We start from the raw sequence: 16211 nt of genomic DNA on the forward strand, positions 1-16211 counted from the left end.
GAGTTAAATGCATTTTAAAGAGTTGTATAAGTTAAATATGAGCTGGGTGTGCAGTGTCGGATTTGTAACAGAACTGCAATTCTCCAAACATACCAATATATTCCAAAATTGCCAGTTGCAGGCCATAAAATATTTACATTACAGAGTAAATAATGTATGTTTAGTAAGAAATGATGAAATATTTACAGTTTTTCTAAAGATACTATATGGTTGGGTTTTTTTTTTTTTCCTCTACCACAGCCATTTTTCTTAAAGCAGGCAAAATAGGCAACTTTCAGACCTCTGAGAACAACATAGGAGCGTCTAGGAAGGGAGAGAATGTTCTGAGGCGCTAAGAAGAAAAGTTTCCGCAAGGAGAAGGAACAACAGCTGATCCCAGATATCAAGATACATATTTCATATGGTTAAAGGTCTAGGGAGGCATTAGCAAACAATTTTGGTATTTTTACCATGAAACTGAAGGGTTGCTGGGCCCCATTCACGTGACACAGTTTTTTGCCAGAGTCATTGTGTGGGAGTATTCTGAACCTCAGAGGATGGTATGACCTTCCAAGCTTCCAAACAAACACATTTTTTAAAACCTCTCCCATACACTCATTGACCCTGAATATGATCTAGAAAACCCAATCACAGTGTCATAAATCCTCACCGCATGTGTTTCAGAAAAAGCCTGAAGAAGCCCTTAATGGAAGTTTTCAACAGAAAACAGAGTCTCACAAAGAGATTTTCAGCCCTCCGCCCATCCTGAGCCATTCTGATAGGCTCACCCTCCTGCAGGACCTGGCAATCTTTATTTTTGAAAAGCTTCCCAGGTAATTCTGATGATCATCTGGGTTTGGGAACTGCAGTAGAAAGAATATTGATCCCCGAAAATATCCACATTCTCTTCCCTCCTGGGACCTGTGGGTGTTACCTTATGTGGCAAAAAGGGGGTTATGGATGTAGTTAAATTAAGATTCTTAGGATGGGGTTGTCTCAGGTTATCTGAGGGGCTATAAATGTAATCACAAGTCTCCTTTTCAGAGGGAGTCAGAAGGAGATTTGACAACAGAAAAAGGCAAAGTGAGGATGGAAGTAAGATGCTAGGCTGCTGGCTTTGAAGATGGAGGGAGGGGCAAGGAGCCAAGGAAAGTAGGTGGGCCCTGGAAGTGAGAAAAAGCAGGAACAGATCCTCTCCTAGAACCTCCAGAAGGAACCAGCCCCGCTGACATCTCTTTCCTTTTTTAAAATTTTTATTTATTTATTAAAGATTTTTATTTATTTATTTGAGAGAGAGAGAGAGAACAAGCACAGGCGAGAGAGCATAGCAGGGGAACGAAGCAGCGGGAGAAGCAGACTTCCCGCTGAGCAGGGAGCCCAATGTGAGGCTAGATCCCAGGACCCCAGGATCATGACCTGAGCCCAAGGTAGATGCTTAACTGATTGAGCCACCCAGGTGCCCTTGCTGACATCTTCTTAGCTCAGTGTAAGAGATTTTGGACATTTGACCTTCAGAATTGTAAAATAATAAATTTGTATTGCTTTAAGCCACCATTTGCAATCATTTTTCCCGAAGCAGTAGGAAACTAGTTCACGAACCATTGCCCTAAGCCACCTCAGTTTTAGGACTCCTAGGATGCCAGACCCTCAAGGCCTTGGGGTTTAACCTGTTCCCCAGCACAAGTGCAGCCTTGCCTCCAGAAACCACTGCCTGCTGCTCCTCTTCCCATCCGTGGTGGGCACTTCCCTCCCAGACAAATGCCCTTGAGGATGCCATAGGTGCCCAAAAGAGAAAAGGCATCAGTGTGGGACCGTGGCCAATAACTGCATCCCTCAAGTTTGGACATCAAGCCACAAGAATTCATCATAGCCTGCCTGCGTACTCAGCGTTCTGCAGCTCCTCTGGGCAATTCAGAGAACCCGGAGAGGTCACTCCTTATTCTAGAGCTGAGTACACACACTGCAGAGTGACTGTGGGCACTTAGGTTGCATTTTCCAGGAATGTCAAGACTGAGGCTCCCTTGGCCACAGAGGATATGGTCTCATTTTGGGAGAAGAGAAATGCATCACTGCCGTTTAGGGGAAGAAGATGATATCAAGGTATGGGCTTCCCAGTTATACGAACTCTGATTAGAAGACCTGGAAATCCAATCATTTTTCCATAAGTTTTGGCTCTCCATTAGCTGAGGGACCCATTAACAAATTGTCTTGCAGCCCTTGAAATGTAGCTTTATTTTCCAAGGAGGGGCGGGGGAGAAGCTCTGTATTGTATCAGTATTTGCTCCTATCAGAACTCCTGGCAGTGAAAGGGGCGGGCAAGGGGGGTGGGGTGGAGTGAGATGGCAGCTGCATAGAGCTGGGATAGCATCTTGTTTCTATGACAACAGTGTCTGCTCTGCTCCCGAGCTCCATCTGGTATTTTCAGGCTTAACAGCCAGGTAGCATCTAAATGCCTCATGGGAAAAAAAAAAAAAAAAAAAAAAAGTATCGATAGAGATTCTTCAGATCAGGCACAAATAAATACAGCAACACCCTGTCCTTTCTGAGAAAAACAGTGAATTAGTTCACCAGCAACAGGGCATCACAAAGACAAACCACTTGGTCCATGGAACATGCTCGCCTCTATATTATGGACTAAGCAAGCACAACGTGCACATAAAATAAAGTGCTATTGGGGCAGATGGGGACTTTTTCCTAAAGGCAATCTAATGAGGCTCACACGGGATGATTCTCTCCTTAGTCTCGTACTCTCTTCCCCATCCTGCTCCGTGGAGCTGTGTGTGCTTTAGGTAATCTGGATGCAGTAGCTCTTACCTGCCTCACTGACCTTCCTTTCAGATTTTATCCTTGTTGATTACTGTTCCCTGGTAGCTCTGCAGAATTTATGAGAAGCTGAATTTCAGTCCTCCTCCATGGCACTCGCTCACAGAAAAGCATGCTTTTAAAACAGCACATCATGACACAGCCGATTTTTACCTTGCCCTACCCTCATATTGAACATAATTGAGTGAAAGCACCTCCTTTTCCTTCCTTTATGGTACAATCACTAAAAACAACATTTTTACCGAGTCATAATTTATCTGAAATATGATGCAATACGGCTCCATACCTAGGTTGTCATGCAATACCTGGGATACACTTGTACTAAAAAATCACTCATTGTTTATCTGACGTTCAAATTTAACTGGGCATGCTGTATCTTTATTTGCTAAATCTGGCAACCCTAGCAGGAATACAGGCCTTTGCAACTCACCTGATTGCTTAAGCTTTGATACATTATATCACAATGTGAGCATATTGAACTGAGTATTGGTTTCCAGCATTTCCTGGTTATTACAACAACCGTTTAAATGTTTGTTATTTACACCAGAAAGTTTATTTACATGAAAGTTTTGCATACATTTATTTTTCTCCTTTATTTACTCAATGCAGATTTCCTGGGCACCTGCTACTAGCTTGGCACCATTCTGGGAGCTGGAAATCCACAATGCACACAAAAAAACGGGTGCTTCCTCGTGAAGCCAACATTCTCTTGTGGCTCCTCGTTTTTGTTTCAGGACTTTTACTCCCATTGCATACAAGGCACTCTGATATACAAAGGCCCATCACATATGGGCCCGTCCCCGAAAGCAGATAAACTATACTAGATTCGTTGTCCCTTACTCATCTCCAAATTTCCCCCAGCCTCATCAAGTCAATCCCAAGTCTTTCCATGAACATTCAGTTACAGAAGAAATTTAAACTGTCATTTTTCACTTCCTTTGCCCCTCAGTATCACAGATTGGGAGACAGTTGGCCCTGGAAGGAGGGGGGACATTTCCTATCTGTTTCTAAAGTCCTCTCTTGTCCTCCCTGAGGTCCATCCACTTGAAGGTCCTTGCTCTGTCCTTCTCTCCTGAGCCCTCACAGGAGAGTCAAATGAGTGGCCCTTAACTCCTTCTGTCCTCTGCACTCCTTTCTGTGTTGCTCCAACTCTTTTCTCTTCAACCATTTCATCCATTTGATACTGGTCACTACTAAACCAGACAGGAAGATTAAAGGTCTGCAGTATTCCAGAAACTTTTTGAGATATGGACCTATTGTAAAAATTTTTTTTTCTAGATGAGTCAGATCCTTTCCCTTATATCTCACATTTTGCAACACACTCAGTTTTATTTTATGAGAAGTCTAGGTAGGATATTATATACACCTAGGTATGATATTTAAAATGTATAACCACCATGGTAGACAAAATAAGGACCCCCAAAGACATTTCCATCCTAATCCCTGAATCCCTGAAAACTATGTCACCTTATGTGGCAAAAGGGACTTTCAAGTTGTGATCAAGTTAAGGATCTTGAGGTGGTGAGAGCATCTTGACTTATCCCAATAGCATTACAAGCATCCTTATAACAGAGTGGAAGGAATGGCAGAGGAGAGAGATTTTACGGGGCTACCATGCTGACTTGAAGATGGAGGAAGGAGCAGGAGCCCAGGGATGCAGGGAACCTCTATAAGCCAGAACAGGCAAGGAAGCAAATTAGCCTCGAGTGCTTCCAGAAGGACGGTGGATCCTTTGATTTTTGCCTAGGAAAACCCATATTGGACTTGTAACCTCCAGAACTATAAGATAACAAATTTGTGTTGTTTTAAGTCACCAAAGTTGTGGTGATTTGTTATAGCCTCAAGAAGACAATATACAGATAGGCTCAGGCACTGAGAAATCAGAACTGACCATGAGCAGGCTCCTCAATGCTCTTTGCTGAGTGTTACCTCTTAGTTGCCAGGTTGTGAGAGCTCTGGATGGTCATGGAGTTGGGAGCCCTGGTGGTGGAAGTTGGAGGTGGAGGTCTGGGGGGTGGTTATTTACCAAATTCTGCGGAGCATTTAAATATTTTTATTGCTACAGTGGATATACGTGTGGATTTCTGCTTGCACAAACTTATGCACAACTAAATCTGATGGATATAGGGTGGATTCTGGCATGACTCTTGAATTTTTCTTCCCTAAGTCCCTGATATTAACTCTTAATCAAAGTGACCAAAACAATGATTCTAATATAATTCTATACTCATTTCTATCTGTCCTACACTGGAATTTTCCAGGGTGCGGACTGGGATGACTGCTTCTTGCTCAAGAGCTATTAAAGATGAAATTCTTACTTGTTTGTTTGATTGTTTTTCCAACTTACTATCTGAACTTTCCATCTTTAAATATTAAGAGGATTTTCCCCCCTTTTCAACTCTCCTATTGCCTCCTTTCTTTAATCCTGCCTCTCCTCTCCCCAGTGAAAACAAGTGGAATAAGGGGAAAAGAGAGTCAGTGACTTGCTCAAAGTCTCCTAGCTAGTTATCAGCCACCCTGAGCATTGGACCTGGGTCAACACCCCATCCAGTGGTATGATGTCACACCTCCACAAGGGAACAATGCTTAGGGGTCACCCTCTTATTCTTAAACTGCGTTCAGACTCCTACAGATTCCTCTTTGGCCTTCTACTGCATTCTGAATACAATCTGGACTGCTTCCATCGCTTTCAGGGCCCTGCACGATGTGGCCCTGACCTCTTCACCATCCCGGTCGGTGCAGTGATCCCACTCAGACACCAGCTCTGTCCTGGCATACGGGCTTCGTGAGAGCACAGATGTGTTGCCCACACCATCGGCGGCGGGTGCTTGCCCCACACAGTTACATTTCACACTTAACACTTGCTCTGTGTGCCTTGAGTTAATGAATGTGTATACTTTGCTGCCTGTTGGCTTGTAGGGTCCATGCGTGCAGAGAGCTAGCTCATTCATCTTGTTCATTGGTGCAGCAGAGCCCGGGACTCAGTAGTTCTTCAATGAACACTTTATGGAAGATGTCTGTGGTCATTCCTCATGGCCTCCCCCTAAGGTCATCTCCCCACTCCCGAGGCACAGAATTCCTAGTCTATCTTGCAAACCACTGACACGGGCTGCCAACCAGATGCAGGGGGCCGAATTAAAGGAAACACAGGTGTCTGGTCATTTATGTAAAATATCATAGCTGGCACTTAAAGGAAGTGGAAACTAGCTTTCTGACCTCTGCAGTAATCAGCTTATACCGTGAAGCAGGAGATTTGAATCCCCTTATCTACTTCTGGATGAGAATATTATGTCTCATTTACAGTTACAGCCTTCTGGACTGAAATATCATATTTTATGAGTAATAGCATCTGTAAGTAAGATAAAAGACATCGCAGAAGAAAATGAAAGCATTTAAAATACAACAATTACCGAAATAAAATCATCTTTAGGACATTCTTCTGACATGTTCTCTTAGGGTTTATTAATTTCTTCTAAGAATATCACCATGAATCTTTTTTATGCGTGTTTGGATCCTGTGTGCACAACCTTTGCATTTATTCACTTGAGGCTAAGGCACAATAGAGTTCAGGATCTTAGCCTTTTCCTGCTTTTCTCTGCATTAACATCTTGAAAAAGGAAATTGTAAAGGTATATTATCAAACAGTTTAAGAAACCTATTGATGTACGCATTTCATACGTAGAATAATGAGATCTAGCAAGAACAGAATTACAAGACCAACAAATTTCGAATGATGATGTATATACGACTTCAGTAATTCTAATATTTGCAGTATTTCCTTATTTGTTTTCAGGTATTTAAATTCCTTTCACTCTGTATGCATTCCTTCAGTTCTATTCCACAACTACTTACTATTTCCTGTGAAATAATCAGCTTATTCTGTTTAAAAATGTTTCTTACTGAGCTCTTTTATTCAACGCTAATTAATTGTTTCCTTTAACCATCTTACAGAGTTTTCATATTCTATTATCAACACACCTGCAATGTCAAATAAAAGATAAGTTTTATGAGCCATGTAAACTATGATAAAACATTTTGAACTGTCTATGGCATCATGAAGGGTAAATAATGACAGTGTCTGGCTTTTATAAGGTAATACTGTTATACTAGGGCAGCTAAGTCATTCCAACATTGGAAGCATAAAGTAATTTTATCCTGACAAATGAGCAATTTAGCAAATTGTTTTAAGAAGAAAAAGGATTTATATAGTTCACCATATATGTGTATATATAGACATTACATTTTTTCAAATTTTCTAAAGACTCACTGTGAATAATTCATTGAAAGTAATAGAAATATTAAAATTTATCCCAAATTTCCAAATTGTCACTATGACTAATTTCCTGAAATTAATAGAAATCTCCATAGAAATTATAATAAGAGAATATGTTAATTGTTGACCTAAATTTGAATGTATTCAAAGAGTCATTTATTTGCTGAGTAGCCATGTACTTATTAGGTAGGCAAAGACTATGTTAATGATGAAAACAAATAACTGGTAAGATAAAAAACACACCTTGAATTTCTCTTTTAATTCTTTCTGTGTAATCCCGAACTACTTAAATTTATTGTCATGGAAACTACAACTTGATCCAACCAGATTTCAAGTCCCTCATTTATTCATCTTTATAATTGAAAATTCTTACTTCCCTTACATATAGTGTCCACCAATAAATATTTATTAAAACAAATGAATTATACAAGGTGAAGAAAAGTGGTTTCCAGGTTCTGTTTTGTTTCTGTTTTCCAGAGCTGACAGGCTAATCTCCTGGATAGGGACACCTGGGGCAGCCTTCCCAGACCCTGTGCTGGGCTCCTCACCCTGACAGTGTGAAAAGCCAAGTCCACCAGCGTCACTACAGCTTTTTATTTCCAAAGAGTTTGCTGTTTCATGACTCTTAATGTGTTGTTGGAATTTCTTCATACAATATATTTCACAAGCAAAACAAGTTTGTTTTTCTCAATCAATAATTAAGAATTGACAGTTTGCTTTCATTTCTATTATAGAAGTGTAAGATGGAAAATTAAATTGATAGCTTTAAGTATTTATATATATGACCTTATCAAATATGTGTGTGTGTTTTTGTATATATCCATAAGGATCTATGCGTGTGTGTTTTCCCTATATACACCTATATCTATCTATCTATCTATCTATCTATCTAATCTCCTTAATGGAGAAGGGCTCCTACAGTAGGTGAATTGCCCCAGGCCCGCTCTGAACTTTAGCTGTTATACCCTTGCTTCAAACTCTTACTAGAAAGTTCAATATAGAAAAAAGATAAAAGAGGACTTCTTTTAACTGAAATACTTGAAAGCCACTGGTGAACAAAAAAGATCTTTCATTGGAGCAGAAGGAATTAGGAAGGAGTTCTAGACCTAGCTCTGACATTAATTGCCTGTGCCATGTCGGGGAAATCCATCACCTCCAAAGGCCTCAGTGCTAACATCTATAATATGAAAGGATTGTGCAAGATGTTTTTAAAGTCTAAGACAAACACTAAACATTAAAATACTTTAAACACGAAATACTTCGATTGTAATAGAAATAAATCAGTCACTTAAGTTTAAAAAAAAAAAAACATAACTCTTTCCTCCAACTTAACTTTTAAGATCTGCTATATACATTGAATTGGGTCCCCACCCCCCACCCCACCAAAATACATTAGAGTCCTAAATCTCTGGTAGCTCAGAATGTGAGTTTATTTGGAAACAGGGTTATCACAGGTGTAATTATTTAAGATGAGGTCATACTGGTGTATGGTAGGTCTTTTATCCAATATGACTGGTGTCTTATAAGAGGAAAGAGACAAAGAGACAGAGACAGACTTGGAGAACGTCAACGGATAATGGAGGCAGAGATTGGAGTGTTGCCTCTAAAAACCGAAGAACACCAAAAATGACCAGCAGGGACCAGCAGCTATGAAGAGGCAAAGGTCTGACTGTCCTTAGAGAGCCCAGAAGGAACGAGCCCTGCCAACATCTTGATTTCAGACTTTTGGCCTCCAGAACTGTGAGAGAATAAATTTCTGTTGTTCTAAATCACTGAGTTGTGGTATTTTTGTTATAGCAGCTCTAGGAAACAAATATAAATATTAGGAATTGAATATGATACTCTGTATACAAATTTCATTTTTAGTTTTACATGTTAGATATACAGCTGCTTAAATAAGCATTTACAAAGCATGATCCATTCTCAATTATTTTTCTTTCAATCACATTTGATTTTAATTGGTTATACATGGATTGCATTATTAGCCCGAATTCCGTTGTCAAAAAATGTCTTCTGAAAAGATATTAACTTGTTGGTGATAAGCATTTTTTTGGGAAATATATCTGCTTTGAAATGAAACACAGCTGCTGAAACAGTCTTATTTTCTCCAGCCTCTAGTTTTTGGAAGCAGGAAATGAAGTAGTTAAGGATCTGCCTTAAGATTTTATCAGGGTTTAAATCCTGATTTTGCTACCATATGTGACCATGGACAAGTTACTCAATTCTCTCTGCCTCACTTCTCCAACTGTAATATGGAAAAAAATAAAAGCCTTGAACTTATAAAGTTTATTGGGTTGCTTAAGAGAATTAGGATGTGTCAAGGTCTCAGACAAGAGTTGGCATGTAGTAAGTTATTAATACGTGTTAGCTGTTATTTTCTTCCTTTCTAGCGCTTCAAACCCACTGCCACAGATGGAACACATGGAGCAAAGTTGACAGACCCCTCACCCGTGGAAAATATGTAAAGTGTTAAAGACCATCTGAATGTTGGCTTCATCGAACTGTCTTTTTTTCCCCCCTTACTAGCTATCTACTGAAGTCACACCCTCCTTGAAAAGGTAGCTCATATTCTATCCCCCAGTGGTAAGTCTCCCCCATCACCTACGTCAGATTTATTCTTTCTCCCTCTGCCATATTCCCCTAGCACAAGGGGAAGCCCTTATATACAATCTGCTTAGGAGTTATTTGTGCATGCTATGTCCCATTTGATAGACAATGACCTCCAGGAGGACAGGGCTTGCACCTTTCAATTTTCTATCATCTGTAGTACCTAGCAGAGATTTTTTTTTTTTTATACTTAGTAGATACTCAATAAATGGTTGTTAAAATTGGTTGAAACTACATTTTGTTTTTCTTTTTGGCAGATGCCCTAAGAAAAACATAAAAAAAATGAATTACTTTTCTTCTTTTCATTGCAATATATATGCCCTGGGCTAGTAGGTATTTGCAAGCCTGGCTTAGAACCTAGGGGAGTCATCAATCTAAAAATGGAGAGGAAATACATTTTAAATCACAAGAGCAATATAGCCTTATGTAAGGCCTTCTAGCAAAGCATTATCAATGACTCAATAACCCAGGTGCTAGAGTTATTATGAACAAAAGTCTGAGGTTGAGAGACAATGAGTGATCTTAACTTTTATATTCCATAGGTATGCAATTCAATGAAACATGTACAGATGGAAAGTTGAGATCTGAGAATCATATGTGGGTATCATAATGCAAATAATTGGCTTTCTTTCTGAAGAACATCTGTTGAAACATCTGAAAGCAGTTGTTTATACTGATGCCAAAATGCTGAAAAATATAATAATTCTCCAATGAGGTTAGAAATATCCGGGGGAAGAAAAATAGTTTTTATGTAGTTCTGTTTTTATTAAATCCTGTTGTTTCTCTAATATGGCACATAGGAGATCCTCAATAATATTTGTTGAATGAATAGCAGAGACTCATTAAACAGTTGTTGAATGAATCATTTTTTCAGACTTATAAGATACCATTTTCAGAAAATGGTATGCCCTAGTTTTACCATGCCATATACCATTTTTATTTGGCATAAATTGAAGTAATGCTACTCTTGCTCTGAATATCATAGAATGCAATGTAGAAAGTAATCAGCATGTATATCGTTAAGAATAAATATCTTACTGAAGAATATATATGAATAAAGCAATATATAAAGCAATAATAAAGAATATATATGAATAAAGTATATGATACATGAATAAAGCTAGTATATGATAATAATATTTTAATATCCTGACATGTTTCTTTCACTCATTATTATAAAACACTTAAAATTTGGGGCCCCTGGGTGACTCTGTTGGTTAAGCATCTGCCTTCAGCCAAGGTCATGATCCTGGGGTCCCAGAATGGAGCCCACAGTGGGTTCCCTGCTCAGAGGGGAGCCTGCTTCTCCCTATTGCTCTGCACCCCCCCCACACACTGTCCCGCTCCTGCTGTCTCTCAAATAAATAAATAAAATCTAAAACAAACAAACAGAAAAACAATTAAAATTTGAATTGTGGGCTTGCACAATCATGTTTGTTTCAACAAATAAAAGAAAATGAAAACCCCTGCTAATGTCTATGACAGTAGTGCCTCTAAGTAGAATTGAATTTGGGATTTAAAAACACCAAAATATTCTGTGATATGAAGACTGCAGAAGATGAAGAAGCCATTTCTCCCCCATAACCCCATCCCAGAATTTCCGCAGTTTCTCTCTTGCATAGGCCTGTGCAAGTGAGGCGACTAGGCTCCCCAAAGGCTGCCCAAATTCCACTCTGCCAAGTTTTCAGTACAGAAAGAACATGTTAAATAATAAATGTGAGTTTGAGTGTAACTAATAAAACTGGAATGTTAAAGAGCAGCATGCTTTTGAAAACCAGCCTCCTTGTGAGAATGCTCCCTGTGCAAGTCCACGGGAAATAATTCTGAAGGGAGTGATATTAATTAGTAATATAATTTATCTTCTGGAAGCTCTTTCCTTTGATAGCGCTGTGGCACAGTTCATAAGCTTCCGAACGAGTGCACAAAGAAAATGGTTAACCACAATTTCTGTTTTGTTTTCCATCCTTGAACAGATAAAAGAGTCAAATTTATTTCAGTATATCTGAGTTTTATACATGTATCACATGACGGAGGATTATGAAGATATAAAAGTGTATTTATGAAGAGTTTTCAATGAAATGGTAAAATGCTTATGATGTAATCAAAGGAAAATAAAGCAGTATCCAAAATTAAATTCATGGCCTCTGATCTCAGATTTCTTGGTTTCTGCTCTGGCTCTGCCATATACAAGGTATGGCACCTTGGCAAGATACTTGACTTTCCTGCTCTCAGTTTTCTCATCTAATACGATGACGGTAATAGTAAAAATCATTGTGTTCAGAATAGTGCCCAGCATATACTCCATAAGTAGTATTAACTGTAATTATTATTATTGCATATTCACAATATTGCCAAGCTTGTAAAAGAAAAATGCAAGGTGAGGAGGATTAGCTGGAAGGCAGTAGCCAAAATGTTATTAATATTTGCTTTCGAACGGTATGTTTATGGATAATTCTTTTCTACAGCATTACACTTTTCTGTAAGTATTCTTTTGTAATACAGTTTAAAAATTAAGTTTTATGCCTACATGGCTTGATGGAAATTGAGGTGGAAATTTGGAATAGGTTAAAACTTATAGCCCATTAATGCTACAGCATTAATGAAATATTAAGACTTTTATACAGATGATGCGATAGAATTCACACTTCTTTCAATTCTAACACAATCTAACTAAACATTATTTTTTAAAGTTTAGCCAATGTCAGTTCTACATTCAGAAAAAAAAGTCAAGTGTTTATTACGATCTTACAATTTTGGCCTACTAAAACTAAAAATGTTTTATTTTTTAATTTGAAAATCCCATGCAAAAATCCCGAAGGTGCCTTTCATGTTTAAGCTTTAATTAGCAACCACTTTGGTCTCTGACACATATTGTGCAGATATTGAAGTGTTAATATTACTGAAGCTTGATTACAAAAGGCAATGATTAATTTTAAAGCAGACTAAAAAGATATGCCCTGATTACAAAGGAATGATTAAGGCGGAATGTCAGACGTTGCACATTTATAGCAGTCTTTGCCACAGTCAAAGGATAAGACGTTGCAGTTTATATTTAGAATCCCGGGTACTTAGTTCTTCATAACGCCAGGTGTTTGCGCCTCGGAGAAAGATCACAAGTCCAAGTGCGGCTTTAAGACCTTTGTGGCCACGTGGCCAAAGCGAAGCCCCTGACGCAGTCTGGGCCCAACGAGACGCCGTAGTTCAGTCTCCACCCGGCGAGGCCAAGCGGAGGTCCCTGCTGCGGCCTGCAGGAAGGGCTCCAGCCGACGGTTTTGTCAGCAAGTACACGGATTACTGTGAGACAGAACACTGTGAGGACGTTCGCCCGAAAAAGAGAGGGGGTGGAGAGGAAAAGGCCAGAAACACCGAGGGGTGCTGCCCAGGCCGGCTCAGACGCCCCGCCTGGGCGCCTCCATTTTTATTTGCCACCAGCACAGAAGGGAAACCCGCGAGGGCCCGGGGCCTCGTCGGGGGAGCTGCGTTCAGCCGGGGAACGAAAGCCCGGCTTCTGTCCCTGGCAGGGCGAGGGTGCGAGGGGGTGGTGAACGGCTGTCCTTTGTTAGTGAAGCGGGGAAACAAAGGCCGGCAGCCGGGCTGGAGCCCACCTCGCCCATCCAGAGTCAAGGCCAGCCCGGGGATAGCCCTGAACCGTCCTCCTTCCTCACTGCGCTTTGCAGGCCCCTCGCACTCCTCGCCCGCTGGTACCGAAAGGCGTCAAGGGAGCCGCGGGAGCCCGGCGCGAGATGAGTTTAGAGTCCCTGTTTCGGCACATCATCTTCTCGGAGCATCAGGCCAAGGAGGGTCGCCGCGTGATCCGAGAAGGTGGGTGCTTCGGTCGCCCGCTGCGGGGGGGGGGGGTCCCTTGTCTCCTCCAGGTGGGGGCTTAGAGCCAAAGGGAGCCCCCAGGGCGCGGGCGGAGAAGGGAGGGGGCTCGGCTGTCCACGCGCATAGGCCTGGGAACTCCAGAAAGTTATAAGAGGTGTTTAAGGATTTCATTTGTATTCCAGTAAGGTCGGAGATAAACAGATGTCGTGAAGAAATGAAGAAAGCAGCCGAGCTGCTGAACGAGGAGAAAGCCAAGTTGGAATCTAAGGTAGCTTGACATGGAGAGCTTGAAAAAAAATCTATTCGAAATTGCCTTTTGGAAGATATTTTATTATTTAACTAGCTGTCCTTCAAGTAGGAAGCGTACCCCTGGGCTGGTTAGGGCAGTGCCATCTCGCTGGGTAATATTCCAGACTCCAGGTCCAGGGACACTCATTCCAACAAGGCACTTGTCCCAAGGAAACCAGTTTAAGGAATGAAGACTTGATGGTCCATGGTGTGGGATGGTTGACTTTTTAAAAGAGCCCGATGTCACTGGAAAAAATAATTGCTCAATAAGTAGTCGGTGCAGCGTATACGTTTTAAGTAGTAAATAATTGAAGAAGTGTGCCCTGTTGATGTAACAGTTGGAATGTGACTTTCCAGCCAGTCTCTGTCTTTTGTATTTTTCAATTCTCTACCACATTTGGGACATTTCTTTCATCCTAAAGTGTAATTTTTTTCACTAGCATCTCTCTTTTCTGCATCATTTGGGAAGTTATGTTATTTAGATAGAAGCAAGGCAACCCAATGGCCTCTTGAAGGAAGATTTTGAAGGATGGGTAGAATTCTGGAAAGGTAGAAATAAGTAATAGGAGAAAAGTATTGGGGACAGAGAGAGGATATGAATGAAAGGGAGACATGCCCAAGGCATATTGGGAGAGAAATCTAGTCAAAGCAGAGAGCTGCTATCTGGGAATAGGACGAAATAGGCTTTTGATCAGGGAGCGGTGTGATAAAAGTGGTTTTAGGAAGATTTCTCTGAGCCCTGGGAGGAGGGGAGCTAAGAACATCATCCAAGCATGCCCTAATGATAACCTTGCCAATGAGGGAAGACGGGAGGACAGTCATTCAAAAATATTTATTCAACACCTAGAGATAAACTAAGCAAGCCCTGTGCAGTGGGATATCTGTTTGAGGAAGACTGTTTGCTTAAAAAATGTCTATTTTAACTTACCAGTGTGAGGAATTTCTAGTTTTCTTTGTGAACAAAGTAGTCATCTATCCCTTCTCTACCTGATGAGTTTTTGCTCTTCTGCCAGGTCTTACTCGAATGTGACCTGTGAAGCCCGCCCTTGGGCAGCTTGGGAATTTTTAAAAATTACAGCTCAGGGTACCATGTTAAAATTAGACAAGAGTGCTTACTTGAATTTGTGTTTGTACCCCCTCACTGTTTTGGAAGCAACGTATTTGGAATTTTTTTCTTAACCATCTTATGTTTCCATAGCTTATGTCCAGCGCCTAGCACCTATTTTACTTTGGTGTTTGAATGAATTAATGATTACTAATAGTAAGATGTTCTTTAAAATAGAAGTTTGGACTGTTACTCAAGTGAGACCCTAGGTCCTGTTTTGCTTTTGAGTAGCAGATAAAGTAGCTGCGAACACTGTAAGCTGATGGGAAGGGCAGAGCTTTAAGAATGTCATGACCTAGGGGTGCCTAGGTGGCTCAGTGGGTTAAAGCCTCTGCCTTCGGCTCAGGTTGTGGTCCTAGGGTCCTGGGATCGAGCCCTGCATCGGGCTCTCTGCTCGGCAAGGAGCCTGCTTCCTCTTCTCTCTCTGCCTGTCTCTCTGCCTACTTGTAATCTCTGTCAAATAAATAAATATTAAAAAAAAAGAAAAAAAGAATGTCATGACGTAGCTTTCTTTTTCTTTAAAAAGAATTCAGATACTTAAGCATTGGTAACTGGAAGCTAATGGAAGTAATAGGCAAAACATACAATTAGGTAATGCTTAGCTGACACTTACTGAGCACTTACTGTATGCCGGGCACTATTCTAAATGCTTCACCCATGTTAACTGCTTTAACCCTGTCAGGAATCCTGTGATGAGGCACCATTATTAATCTCCCTTTATGGGTGAGGAAACACAGAGGTTAAATGACTTGCCCATGATATATAATTAAAAACAATTAAACTACCATAATGAAAGTAACAACTGAGTAATGACAGAATATTTTATTAAAACGGATTTCTTGAGCTCTTCTTAGACTTTTTTTCTTCATAAAATCCACATGTAATAATGTATCTGAAGCTTCTACAGTTAGTTTAGGGCAGTTTTTAAAAGGTCACTTAGGTAAGTTTTTCTACAAAATGTCTTTTTCCCGGATTGGTGAAGATACTGACCTGACAGATAACAAATGTTAAAAAAATTTGCTCTTTATATGTCTTCTTTGAAAAAAAAAAAATAGGTTTACTCTTTGTACTATTTTTCTTTTTTAGCAGCCTGTTTTGTTGAAAATGGAAATGTAATTTGTTGCTAAAATACACATACATAAAAAATGTTGACTCAAATATTTATACTTGAGAAAAGACAGAGCAAGTCCTTAACATTGTTTAGAAACATCTGCTGAAATTTCTAATTAATATAAGCTCTTAAATGTGGATTGTTTTTTAATCAGCTCATATACATGGGTAATAAGTATGATTGTATCTTACTAATAAAAT

General features: G+C 40.1%; 1 protein-coding gene across 1 annotated transcript in view; it reads left to right on the forward strand.

The window, feature by feature from the left end:
- The first annotated feature begins 13105 nt into the window (after window positions 1–13105).
- Window positions 13106–16211, forward strand: part of CCDC172 (coiled-coil domain containing 172) — a 54746-nt gene continuing 51640 nt past the window's right edge. Inside the window, exons 1-2 of the mRNA XM_047702896.1 lie at window positions 13106–13504; window positions 13690–13775. Coding sequence (XP_047558852.1) covers window positions 13426–13504; window positions 13690–13775 — 165 coding nt within the window. The 5' untranslated portion in view covers window positions 13106–13425. The remainder of the gene's footprint in view (window positions 13505–13689; window positions 13776–16211) is intronic.

Source organism: Lutra lutra, chromosome 14 (assembly GCF_902655055.1).
Source record: "Lutra lutra chromosome 14, mLutLut1.2, whole genome shotgun sequence".
In the NCBI taxonomy this organism is placed as follows: domain Eukaryota; kingdom Metazoa; phylum Chordata; class Mammalia; order Carnivora; family Mustelidae; genus Lutra; species Lutra lutra.